At 43.9% G+C, this 13,474-nt stretch overlaps 1 protein-coding gene across 1 annotated transcript in view; it reads left to right on the top strand.

The window, feature by feature from the left end:
• The first annotated feature begins 906 nt into the window (after window positions 1–906).
• METTL24 (methyltransferase like 24) overlaps window positions 907–13,474 on the top strand; it is an 82,195-nt gene continuing 69,627 nt past the window's right edge. Inside the window, exon 1 of the mRNA XM_073627068.1 lies at window positions 907–1,365. Coding sequence (XP_073483169.1) covers window positions 1,081–1,365 — 285 coding nt within the window. The 5' untranslated portion in view covers window positions 907–1,080. The remainder of the gene's footprint in view (window positions 1,366–13,474) is intronic.

Below are 13,474 nucleotides of genomic sequence, written 5' to 3'. Positions count from 1 at the left end.
CGCGCAGAAGAGAGGAGGGAGGAGACGCACGACGTGATGCAGGGGAGGAGGAGATGCAGGGGGATTCAGCCAGCCCGCCGCCCGGAGCCGCCGCGACCTAGATTATTATTATTATACAGGATTTATATAGCACTAATAGTTTGCACAGCGCTTTACAACATGAGGACAGACAGTACAGTTACAATACAATTCAATACAGGAGGGATCAGAGGGTCCTGCTCATTAGAGCTTACAATCTACATGGGGTAAGTGCCGGGCTGGTGACCCAACCGACCAGGAGAAGGGGGGGGGTGACGGGAAGTGACCTGGCAAACAACTGGGGGGGTTGCTGTGGGTGCATTGTTTGCCCCCCCCCAAAAAAAAAAAAAAAGATACCACCAGCCACCACTGGGTTGCAGGAAAGTAAATTGCTCCATCTATGGCCGGCATTACTTGAATAGAGATTGATAGGATAGTTCAGGGAGGTCCACATATTACTTAATTTTTGTAAATCTAACATTGATTGTATGGAAATTGTACGATCAGATTGTAACATGTAGGGGGAGCTTTCGTTGTCACCAGAATATGTGACCCCAGTGAAAGAATGCACTTCTTTTCTTGTTCCAGGGACAACTGTATGTTCCCAGCTACAACTATGACTCCCTTCTCACTAGACATCCTTTTTTGTTTGGAATCCTTCAGTGAAATATTAGATGAGAAGTGGATTCCAGATGCAATGAAGAGGGAACACTGAGGACATCCCCAGATCATTGATGTGACAGATGTGAAGTCATTTGCAGTCAGCAATGATAGAGCATTGGATAGTAAGGCAGAGTAGTTGTCCACATGGTAGTAGTGTCCTTGTCACCTGAATCTTGCAGTCTGTAGAGGATAGACAGGGTCAGGAGGAGGGAGGTACAAGGGGAGGCTCTGGAGGAAAGTCCTGGGACTGCCTCCCTTTTCCAGCATTAGGCTCTCACCTCTGGGACATTGCACTCCAGGAATGGCTGCTACAGTCTAAAACTTCTCTCTTCTATGGATTGAGATTGTGGGCTCCTGTGTGCTACCTTCATGCATTGACCTGGCACCACCAAGAGGACCATGCTGGCCAGGGAGGTGAGACTGCGATGGAGAACCTGCACCCTGCGCCTCCTGGTCCTGTGCCTGGCATTTTTCCTCTGCACCCACTTCATGGCTGAGCTCAGAAGAAAGTCCTGGCCACAGGCTGATCTGCTGCTTAAAGTCCAACCAAGAGAGCCTGGCATCTTCATAGAGGGGCACGACAGGAGAGCAGAGGAGGTGCCCAGCAAGAGGCAGGTGATATATGTCAGGAGGAGCAGCAGAGGTGGGGGCAACTCCAATGTGCCCAAGAGGGACAACTTAAAGGTCAGTGACAACTCTTACACACTTCAAATCTATTACTTGATCATTCAAAACGATCAAACCAAAAACTGATTGAATCCCTCCGACTGATTTAGACGCAGTTTAGATCAGATTTGATTAAACCGGGTTAATCAGCCAGGATGAAAAATGAACGATCAAATAAACTATCATTTTTCATCAGTCTGCAGAACTGATTTGGCCAATAATTTGGTTTGAACAGGGTTATGAGGTTGCCTAGTGGAAAAAGAGAAATGATCAATAACTTATCGTTAATCGTACCTTCCAGCTGCCGATCAAATTCCACTTCCCCATGTGTGGCATATCAATTGTCTGTGTTGTCAACTATCGATTGATTATTCCTATCAGGAAAGATGGATCAGAAAATAAATCGTTAATTTGTCAAAGCGTGTATGGTCACTGTTATAAACACTTTAATATGTGATCGATTTCTTTTCCAATTGATGGTAATAGTCAATCTGTAGTGGACAGCCCGTGTGATCAATATGGCACACAGTGAAGTTGATTTTGATCGATAGTTGGAAGACACAACCGTACAATATCAATCTCATCTCTCTTTTCACCATTCAATCTCATATACTGTTCGATCGAAATACAATCTGCGAGGGACCTTTAAAAAGTTTCTGCACTTTTTTTTTACTTTTATAATAAATATATAAAAGTGCACAAACTTTTTGAAGACCCCTCAAATTCATGAGCAAAGTATCTCAGCACTGCTGTTCAATGCAAAATATTTGCTAATCTTCCGCCCTGGCCAATCAACTTCATTTGATCGTATAGGATCTACATTAAGCTAAATTGATGGGGCGGGAAGTCATGCCTATTCAATTGATTGCTGATTCAATCATTTTGATCAAATCGCACATTGATCAGATAATAAAATCAAAGTGTATATCGACACCATTGGGGAAGATACCTATTTGTAAGATAAGTTGCATTTCCTGTTGCTCAGTAAACATCCCATAAAGGGAGGAAGGAATGAACAAACTATCTGCATTAAGCAGCTAATTAAAGTAACGGCTTGTACACACTATAAGAAAATCAGGCGAACGTTTTTGTCTGAGGAACGATCATACAATTTTCTGACAGTGTGTACACAACTTTCGACAGACAATTCCAACCTTCCGAATGAATTGTTTCTCGTACGGGAACTAAATAAACTATTTTTGTTTAATGTGTACCGTTTTCTTACAATTTTCGTATGAGAAAAATCAGAAACCAAAGACTGCGCATGATCAGAAAGAATAAACTACAAAAAAAAAAAAAAAAAGCCTTTGTCATATGAGAATTTTCGTGCATTTCTTTCTTACTAGCTGTGAAACGAGGAAAATTGGATGATCGTTCGCCTGATTTTCTTATAGTGTGTACCCCACTTAAGGCCGGACATAGACGGAGCGAATTTCTTTCTTGCGCTTGATTCCCCCATCAACATAGACAGTGTTAACAGGGCAATCCCTCCTATGGAGCCTTCGTGTTTTCCTGGCGGAGGCGGGGGGGCTGGCGAAGCCATCCCCACTGGGAGAACACAGTGATTATCGCTAGAGGCTATAACCGCTGCTAGCTATAATCACATGTAAAATTCGGCAGGCTGGTTGTATCAAAGTTGATCGATCAACTTGAGTACATACAGCATGCCCATACATGGTTTGAACCTTCTATGGCAGTGATGGCGAACCTTGGCACCCCAGATGTTTTGGAACTACATTTCCCATGATGCTCATGCACTCGGCAATCTAGTTGAGCATCATGGGAAATGTAGTTCAAACACATCTGGGGTGCCAAGATTCGCCATCACTGGTCTATGGCCTGCTTAACCCCTTCATACCTAAGCCTTTTTCTAGCACTTGTTGCTTACAAGTTAAAATCAGTATTTTTTGTTGGAAAATTTCTTAGATCCCCCAAACATTATATATATAGTTGCAATATTTTATGTCACACTGTATTTGCACAGTGGACTTTCAAATGCAATTTTTTTGGAAGGAATATAATTTCATGAATTAAAAAAAAAACAAAGCAGTAAAGCTAGCCCAATTTTTTTGTATAATGTGAAAGATGCCTTAAAATTGTGAATACTCGTGGAATGGCGACAAACTTAAAAATCTCCATAGGCAACGCTTAAAAAAATTCTACAGGTTACTTTTTTACAGAGAACGTCTTGTGCTAGAATTAGTGCTCTCGCTTTAACGATCGCGGTGATAGCTCACATGTGTGGTTTGAACACTGTTTACATTTGTGGGTGCGACTTACATATATGTTTGTTTCTGTGCACAAGCTCAGAGGGACGGGGCACTTGAAATTTTTCTTTTAATTATCATTTATTTTATATATTTTTAAAAAAAAATTTTACACTGTCTCTTTAAATTTTAGTTTTTTGACCACTTTTATTGCTGTCACAAGGAATGTAAACATCCCTTGTGACAGTAATAGGTAGTGACAGGTACTCTTTATGGAGGGATCAGGGGTCTATAAGGCTACTTTCTCACTGAGGTGCTTTACAGGCGCTATAGCGCTAAAAATAGCGCCTGCAAAGCACCTGTAAAGCGCCTCTCCTGTCACTCCAGTGTGAAAGCCCGAGTGCTGTAAGAGCGGCAAGGATGTGGAATTCCCTTCCACAGGTGGTGGTTTCATCGGGGGGCATCGAAAGTTTCAATGTAATACTGACATATAATCACACACATAGGTTGGACTTGATGAACTTGTGTCTTTTTTGAACCTCACCTACTATGTAACTATGTAACTGGAGCGGTGCGCTGGCAGGACGCGAAAAAAAGTCCTGCAAGCAGCTTCTTTGAGGCGCTTTAGGAACGGTGTATACACCGCTCCTAAAGCGCCCCTGCCTATTGAAATCAATGGGCAGCACCGCCGAAGCGCCACTGCAGCGACGCTTTACCGGCTCTTTTAACCCTTTTTCGGCTGCTAGTGGGGGTTAAAAGCGCCCCGCTAGCGGCCGAAAAGCGCCGCTAAAACGACGGTAAAGCTTTACCGCCGACACCCCCAATGCCCCAGTGTGAAAGTTCCCTAATACTGACATTTTAAAAAATCTGGCGCCTTTAAGTCTTCTGTAAACCATAACATCGCTTCCGGGTTACTACATCTGAGACCCAATCAAAGCCGATTCCGGCATTCCTTTTTTTTTGGACACTGCGCCGCTCCTGAGGAGCTGCGGGCAGGAGCTTTTAGGTGAGGCCGCGGCTTCGGCCTAGTCTGCGGCGTCCGGCCTTGCGGACTAGGTCGAAGCCGCAGCTTCACCTAAAAACTTCAGCCCGCAGCTCCTCAGGACCGACGCGGTGTCAGCGCCGGTCCCGGTAAAAAAAAAAAATCTAATAAAATCGATTTGCTTAAATTTTTAATCGATTTGACCTCTCAACTCGATTCAAGATTCAAATAGATTTTTTCCCCAGCCCTAGTTACGTCGGCATTAAGGGGTACCCCTGGTTGTACTGGAAATGGGGCACTTTCTGCCCTGGGTAAAACATTTTACCCAATGTACATATGTGTATTTAAAAAGCGTGGGTGTTATGTACTGGATGTGTATATTTACAATGTATATTTATTCACTCTATACATATTTTGTGGAGTAAACAAATGCAACAAAATTTGTCATACAAATGATATTAAGTTAAATAAATATGGCTACATTTCTCTCTTTTATAAAAATGTTTAAAGACGCATTTGCCGCGAGACAATTGCTGCAAAACCGCACCTCATTTGGGGTGCCATTTAGAATGAATGGTACTCAAACGCACATCTTGTCTTTTGCAGTGATTGCTGCACGATTCGGAATTGCGGCCAGAATCGCAGCAATTCGCCCCCCCCCCGATTCCAAATTGCCAAGTGTGAACGTTGATCAGATGATATAGATGTCAAACATTTCTACAAATATTAGAGAACTGTCCAGTTGAATTCTAACTACTACTCGTTATATGACCAGGATACATGGGAACCTTCACAGACATTTTTTTAAATACTGAAGATTCCATTTAAACGTCTGATGACAAGATCCATAGACGTTCCTGTTTATTTATAAACAACAACTTCCAGTCATAGCCATGTTGTAACACAATGTGCATATTGTTAGTTCACTGAGAAACAAAAAGCTTCTTGCAGAAGTGGAGCCTTTTCTCTGCAGGGTTAATTAAAATACTTGCAAGTGATTGAACAAAGTAAAACCTACAGCTGGAGGGAGGAGCTGTGCCCCAGGGTGTTATTACTTTAGTGGTCATTATTCTTTGTCTGCGGTCCTGCACTCAGGTGTGTGGCGGTTATTTAAAAAGTAAAGGCTTGCCGTTGTGGGTAAACCTACAGTAATCCAACATGGCAAATAGATTTTTTTTTTTTTTTAACAGCTTTCTTGCCACATACAAGTTCAACCTTTGTTACGTCTATTGGGTTCCTTTCACACTAGCTACAGTGTTTTCTGCCCCCTGAAAAGCAATTAATGGTGGATCGCTTTTCAGAGGATAGTGAAAGGAAGTTTGCAGGCACTACTTCTGCAGGCGATACTTCTGCCTCCCAATACTGTTTTTTTTTTTTTTTTTTATTTAACTGTACAATATTGACACTTTTGACAATTTAATTCAGATGCACAGTGCATTTGTTAACCAGAATACTGAACAGAGTAGAACAATGAACTCGCACAAATTACCAATTTTTCTTCAATATTACTACAGAAACCACTACAGGCCTTTTGTCACAGCCCATATCAGTTGTTATCAATTTGTGAGCTAAAGGGTGCCTCAAATGTGGCCCCGGACATCACCAAAGGGCCACACATAATGTTCAATATATGTAATGCTTGGGAGGACACTGCAGACCTAACAAGGGAATTGAGGGTCAGAGAGTGTGGACATGCAATGTTTTTAGCTGGTAATATGCTGTAGAAGACAATATGAAACTGGAAACATGTTACATGAGGTTAGTAGAGATCAGTGCTATTACCCTAATCAATGTTCCCTCTACAGACTGCTGAGGTATCCATATACCAAAGGGCCACATGCAACCCTCAGGACACAGGCTGGGCACCAGGAGCCTATACTATATTCAGAACACCATACACTGTACATTTAGAATGTCGTATACTGCACAAGTTATATAGAGCACATACTGTAGGTGTGTGCAGCCTATTGCATAAGGGTGTGCACCCCAAATGTATTAAAACATGGACAGTGTTAGTAGGGCAGTGGACGTCATCAGTCCTTTTTTATTATTTTATGTTTTTGTTATTGTTTACTTATTATTATTTAATTTTTAATAAGAGCCCAGTTGGGGGGAATCTGCGCTGCACAGGGTGGTTAGGCCCCTTTCACACTGGGGCGGTGGGGGCGTCGGCGGTAAAACAGCGCTATTTTTAGCGCTGTTTTACCGTCGTTTTTTGCGGCTGTATTCGGCTGCTAGCGGTGCGGTTTTAACCCCCGCTGGCGGCCGAAAAAGGGTTAAACCCGCTCGTACAGCGCGGCTATAGCCGCGGTATTACCGCGGTATAGCCGCGCTGTCCCATTGATTTCAATGGGAAGGAGCGGTTTAGGAGCGGTGAACACACTGCTCCTTCACCGCTCCAAAGATGCGGCTCGCAGGACTTTTTTTACCGTCCTGCCAGCGCACCGCTTCAGTGTGAAAGCCCTCGGGCTTTCACACTGAACAAACAGCGGAGGCTGATTAGGGGCGGTTTGCAGGCGGTATTTTTAGCGCAATAACGCCTGCAAACCGCCCCAGTGTGAAATGGGCCTCAGGGTATGCTCAGGCACACGCCGACACACCCCCTGCACATGCCTATGATAGAGCAGTTATGCACAGACTGGAATGAAACAGGCTTGAGTATTATTAAAGCCCAACATCAAAAAATGTAAAAATCCCTCTTGAGTATTTATTTCGCCCTTAACCTCCCTATACACATACCCATCTCAATCCAGCGCTGTGGCTGTCTGATCTGTTGTTCCTCTCACTTTTTGCAAGACACAGAGGCAGCAGCAGGAACCATTGGCTGCCAATCAAATCCTGTGAGGAGGGAATTGGGGGCCAGGCTATGTGTGTCTATGGACGCTCACAGCTCGACTCAGGCGCACGCCCACAAGAGTGCCGCCATAGAAACTGGTTTTGCTGTGGGGGCAGACACAGAAGAGGAGGTGCCAAGATCGCTGGGGGGGGGCAGAAGAGGAGGTTTGGGGCCGGGGCCACTCTGTGCAATATCAGTAAATAGTTCTGTTCATAAGTTGCCAAAGCAAACAGTAATGGAGACAGAGGGCAGCCTTGTCTGGTCCCTCTGGATAATGGAAAAAAATGGTGACATAGGGGGTTATTTACTAAAGGCAAGTCTACTTTGCACTGCAAGTACACTTGGAAGTGCAGTCGCTTTAGATCTGAGGGAGACATGCAAGAAAAATAAAAAACAATTTTTGCTTGTACATGATTGGATGATAAAATCAGCAGAGCTTCCCCTCATTTCAGTTCTTCCTCTCAGATCTATAGAGACTGCACTTCCAAGTGCACTTGTAGTGCAAAGGGGATTTGCCTTTAGTAAATAAACCCCATAGTGTTATTAATTCTCAACCTTGCCTTTGGATCTTTATACAGTAGTTTCAACCAAGATAAGAATCCTGGGCCTATACTGAAAGCAGTGAGTACCGTCCACAAATATCCCCATTCCACCATATCAAAAGCCTTCTGAGCATCCAGAGACAATATGGCACCAGTTCCTCCATTATCCATAGGTAGCTGCATATTTAAAAAAAGTCTGTGAATATTTGTTGACGCTGATCTTGTAGGAATAAACCCTGTTTGATCCTTATGGCCCCTTTCACACTGGGACAAAGGGGACGTCGGCGGTAAAACACCGCTATTTTTAGCAGCGCTTTACCGTCGTTTTAGCAGCGGTATTCGTCCGCTAGCGGGGCGGTGTTAACCCCCGCTAGCAGACGAAAAAGGGCTAAAGCCACCCGCAAAGCGTTGCTACAGCGGCGCTATGCCGGCGGTATAGTCGCGCTGCCCCATTGATTTCAATGGGCAGGAGCGGTGAAGAAGCGGTGTATACACCGCTCCTTCACCGCTCCAAAGATGCTGTTTGAAGGACTTTTTTTCCCTCCTGCCAGCGCACCGCACCAGTGTGAAAGCCCTCGGGCTTTCACACTGGAGACACAGCAGCGGCAGTTTCAGGTTGGTTTGCAGGTGCTAATTTTAGTGCAATAGCGCCTGCTGCACCACCCCAGTGTGAAAGGGGTCTTAGAATCAAAGTGTTGATACAGTATATCTAGATAACCTAATTGCTAAGAGCCGGTTCACACTAGAAGCGGCATGACTTGCACACGACTGCCACAGCGACTTGCAAAACGACTTCTGTATAGAAGTCTATGCAAGTCGCCCCCAAAGTAGTACAGGAACCTTTTTTCTAAGTCGGAGCGACTTGCGTCGCTCCGATTAGAACAGTTCCATTGTACAGAACAGGAGGCGACTTGTCAGGCGGCTAGGTCGCCTGACAAGTCACCCCCGTGTGAACCGGCTCTCAGTACCCTAGCTAAGATCTTTAACGTCTGAAGTAAGGAGAGAGGTAGGGCAGTATGATTCTGGTTTTAGTGAATCTTTACCTGGTTTTCAAATGACTATTATTATTGTTTATTGATTTGGGATTTTCTTTACCAAAAATATGTAGCAGAATACATAGTGGTCTAAATTGATGAAGAAATTACATTTTTTATTGAATATGTTTTATAGCAGAAAGTAAAAAAGGTATTTATTTTTTTTCAAAATTGTTGGTCTTTGTTTGTTTATAGCGGAAAAAAAAAAAAAAAAACTCAGAGGTGATCAAATTCCACAAAAGAAAGCTCTATTTGTGGTTAAAAAAGGACATAAATGTTATTTGGGTACAGCGGTGCATGACTGCGCAATAGTCAGTTAAAGTAACACAGTACCGTATCTCAAAAAATGGCCTGGTCATGAAGGGGGGTAAAGCTTCCGGAGGTCAAGTGGTTAATATGCATCTAAATAATATAAATAGATAGACACATAACTGTCATTTTTTACTAGGAATGAGCTTGCATTTGTTTGGAACCGGGTTTGAATCCAAACATTGAAGCCAGCTGTCATTGTTGGTCTGGTGAGCTGCGGTCGGGGGGATTCCTCATCCTGCATTTGACATTCCAAATGGACAGGAATGCTTGGGACATGATTGAAATAATATGGTCACATAGCAATTTTTTTCCACAGTGATTCGAAAATCATAATGGTTTTCACAGCTCAACGGCAAAATCGCTGGCAACAATCGCACTTAAAGAGGAACTGCAGTCTGCTCACATAATTTGTAATAAAAACATCTTTGCCATTCTGAAGCTTCCCTCCAACCACTTTGCATATTATTTTATATATACTGTACTTGCCAAATATGCTGCAGAAATCTCCCTCCACTAAGTCTGGCTGCAGCCATTTTAACTGTGGGCAGCTGAAGCTGCTGCCTGTTCACTTACTGGATTTACACAGACACACAGAGGCACACCTCCAGCTCTGCAGCCCTGCAGCCCTGCAGCTTTCCTTTTTTGACTCACTCTCCTTTCCTGGCACACTCTCACTAGAGTGAGTGAGAGAGCTGTGCATGATGTCATAAGCCTAGGCTAATGACCAGACAAGAAACAGGAAGTCGGCTGTATAAGGTATTTACTGGCAGAAAAAATGATTTACTATCCAAAGTTAAAACAACAAGTGCATAAGATTTAATAGATGGAAAGATGAAAAAATGACTGAAGGTAGAAAAAAAACCCACCACCTGCGAGTCCAGGAGCAGCAAAAAAAAAAACGATTGGCGCGTGTTAATATGTGTTAATGCACGTTAATGCAAGACCCATTTAGCGATTGAGCATTAATTCATTTCAATGGTCAGAATAAATTATTATTCTGGCCAATAAATGATAACGCCCAAGCGATTAACACTCTTAACCACTAAAGGACCGAGCCTCTTTCTGAGATTTGTTGTTTACAGTTTAAAAACAGTTTTTTTTGCTGGAAAATTAGAGAATAAAATGGTGGTCGTTGCAATGCTTTCTGTCACACCGTATTTGCACAGTGGTCTTACAAGCGCACTTTTTTTGGAAAAAATACACTTTTTTTAATTAAAAAATAAGACAACAGTAAAGTTAGCCCAATTTTTTTTTATATTGTGAAAGATAATGTTACGCCGAGTAAATTGATACCCAACGTGTCACGCTTCAAAATTGTGCCCACTTGTGGAATGGCGACAAACTTTTACCCTTAAAAAATTCACGCATGCATTCGTTTCTGCACGCAAGCTCGACAGTACGGGGCGCGTGTAAAAAAAAATGTTTTTCTTATTTATTTTACCTTTTTATTTTTTTATTTTTACACTATTCTTTAAAAAATAATCGAGTCACTTTTATTCCTATTACAAGGAATGTAAGCATCCCTTGTAATAGAAAAAAAGCATGACAGGACCTCTTAAATATGAGATCTGGGGTCAAAAAGACTCATATTTACACTAAAATGCAATAAAAAAAAAATTTGTCATTTGAAAAAAAAACAAAAAAAAACATTTACGAGCTATGGGCAGAAGTGACGTTTTGACGTCGCGCCCTGCAATGGTATGGAGACGGGTGGGGGCCATCTTCCCTTCACTTGTCTCCATACCCAGCAAGGAAGATCCAAACGCCTCTGCTGCTGCTTTCACACCCAGGCGGTGAGCTTGCAAGACTTTAGAAAAAGCCCTGCAAGCAGAATCTTTGGGGCGGTTTGGGAGCGCTGTATACACTACAGCGCTCTCAAAATGCCCCTGCCCATTGCAATGAATGGGCAGCGCTTCTGAAGTGATTCAGAAGTGCCGCAACACAGGCGTATTTAACCCCTTCTTTGGGGTTAAAAGCGCCCCGCTAGCGGCCGAAAAGCACCGCTTAACCACTTACCTACTGGGCACTTTCACGCCCTTCCTGCCCAGGCCATTTTTCAGCTTTCAGCGCTGTCACACTTTGAATGACAACTGCACGGTCATGGTACACTGTAACCATGTGAAATTTTCATCATTTTCTTCACACAAATAGAGCTTTCTTTTGGTGATATTTAATCACTGCTGGGATTTTGAAAAAAATTGTTTTTCTTTAGTTTCTGTTAGTAAATTTTGTAAGTAAGTCATTTTTCTCCTTCACTGATGTGCGCTGATGAGGCGGCACTAATGGGCACTGATGAGGCGGCACTTATGGGCACTGATGAGGTGGCACTTATGGGCACTGATGAGGCGACACTTATGGGCACTGATTAGGTGGCACTGATGAGGACGCACTAATATTCTGCACTTATGGGCACTGATAGGTGGCACTGAAATGTGGCACTGATGAGCACTGATAGGTGGCACTGATGGGTGGCAATGGTGGGCACTGATGGGTGGCACTGATGGGCACTGATGGTCGGCACTGGTGGGCACTGATAGGTGGCATGGATAGGTGGCACTAATGGGCACTGATGGGCATTGATGGGTGGCACTGATGGGCAGAACTGATGAGCATTGATAGACTTTGCTGATGGGCATTGATGGGCAGCACTGATGAGCCCTGAAATCCAGCACTGACTGGCATTACTAATGGGCACTGATTGGTGGCTCTGGTGGACACTGATTGCTGTCACTTCTGGCGCTCTAATGTAATCAGGGCACTGATCCCCATTGCCCTGATTATACATCTCTTACCGTCCCCTGCAAAGAGATGCCACTGATTGGCTCTCCTCGCCACACACTCTGTCAGTGTGAGGCGAGGAGCACCGATTACCGGCACTCCCTTGTTTACATGTGACCGGCAGTGATTGGACACAGCCGATCGCATGATTAAAGAGCCACGTTAGCAGCTCTTTCCAAAGATCGGGGTTGCGCCGTGGGCGCGCGGGAGCGGGCGTTCAGATGCGCCGTCATATGATGTCCACCCAGAACGAGAGCCACACCGTTCCTCCGTCATTTGATGGTGGGCAGGCGGCAAGTGGTTAAACAGCGGTAAAGCGCTGCTAAAACGAGCGTCGCTTTACTGCTAACGCACAGGCAGGCCCCAGTGTGGAAGGGGTCTTATAGAACAGTGGTCATCAACCTGTCCTCAGGGCCCACTAACAGGCCAGGTTTGCAAGATAACTGAAATACATCACAGGTGATATAATTTGCTGCTCAGTGATTGCAGTATTCTAGTCTGCATCTCCCCAAGGTAATACATAAAACCTGGCCTGTTAGTGGGCCCTGAGGACAGGGTCGATGACCATTGTTATAGAAGAGTGCTTGACAAATGGATGTACAAAGCTCTAAACAGAAGGATTCATGCAAATTCTCAAATTTTGTGATCTGCATTGTAACTGCACTATATGAACTGTGACCTGTTTGGCACTTGGTTAAACTTCAAATTATCAAGATAGCTGTGGGTCCCCTCAAACATCAGCAGTCAAACCATTTAACACTGACAGGGGTGCTTACAATCATCAGCTTTTATTCATTTATGTAAAACCTTTATCCCAAAAAGGATTTGCTGTAACAGTTTATAGGGTGTTAGCTGGAATTCAGCTTTAAAGAGAAGTGCGTAAATCTAAACAAGACAATTATACTCGCCTAGATGGCAGCAGCATCGATCCAATGCTGCAGCTGTCCCCCCCCCCCCCCCCCGCCTCTACACTGAAAACTGAGCGTCAATGACTGTCAGTCACTGGTTCTCTGCTCTGCCACCCCATCGCTCACTGAAGTGCTTTGCTGCGGTGGCTGGCTCGGTCTCTCAGTGGAATGATAACAGGCTGAGCCAGCTGTCAGTCAGGCATCTGGGCAGATCCATACATCATTGTCGGGATCCCTGCAGAGCCTGGTCCTGCTCTTTGACATCAGGTGACAGTGGGCTAAAGACTGATTCACAGGAGAGCACAAGTAAGTGTACTCCTGGGACCCACATGAGAAATATGGCCAAAAAAGCGTTGGCCGTACTTCTCCTTTTAATTTGTTAGTCAAGTCCATCTAAATCTGTTAGTTAATCTGCTATCTCCCCAGATTTACAATGCTGCTGTAAAGGTGCCTCTGTTGCTCCCCCAACACCCTATAAAAAGGCTTAGCTATAGGTACTGTAAATATGTCCTAAACGTGCACCATTTA

The sequence above is a fragment of the Aquarana catesbeiana genome, linkage group LG04, assembly GCF_042186555.1.
Source record: "Aquarana catesbeiana isolate 2022-GZ linkage group LG04, ASM4218655v1, whole genome shotgun sequence".
Taxonomy (NCBI): Eukaryota; Metazoa; Chordata; class Amphibia; order Anura; family Ranidae; genus Aquarana; species Aquarana catesbeiana.
This window is presented reverse-complemented; position numbering and strand designations above follow the sequence as displayed.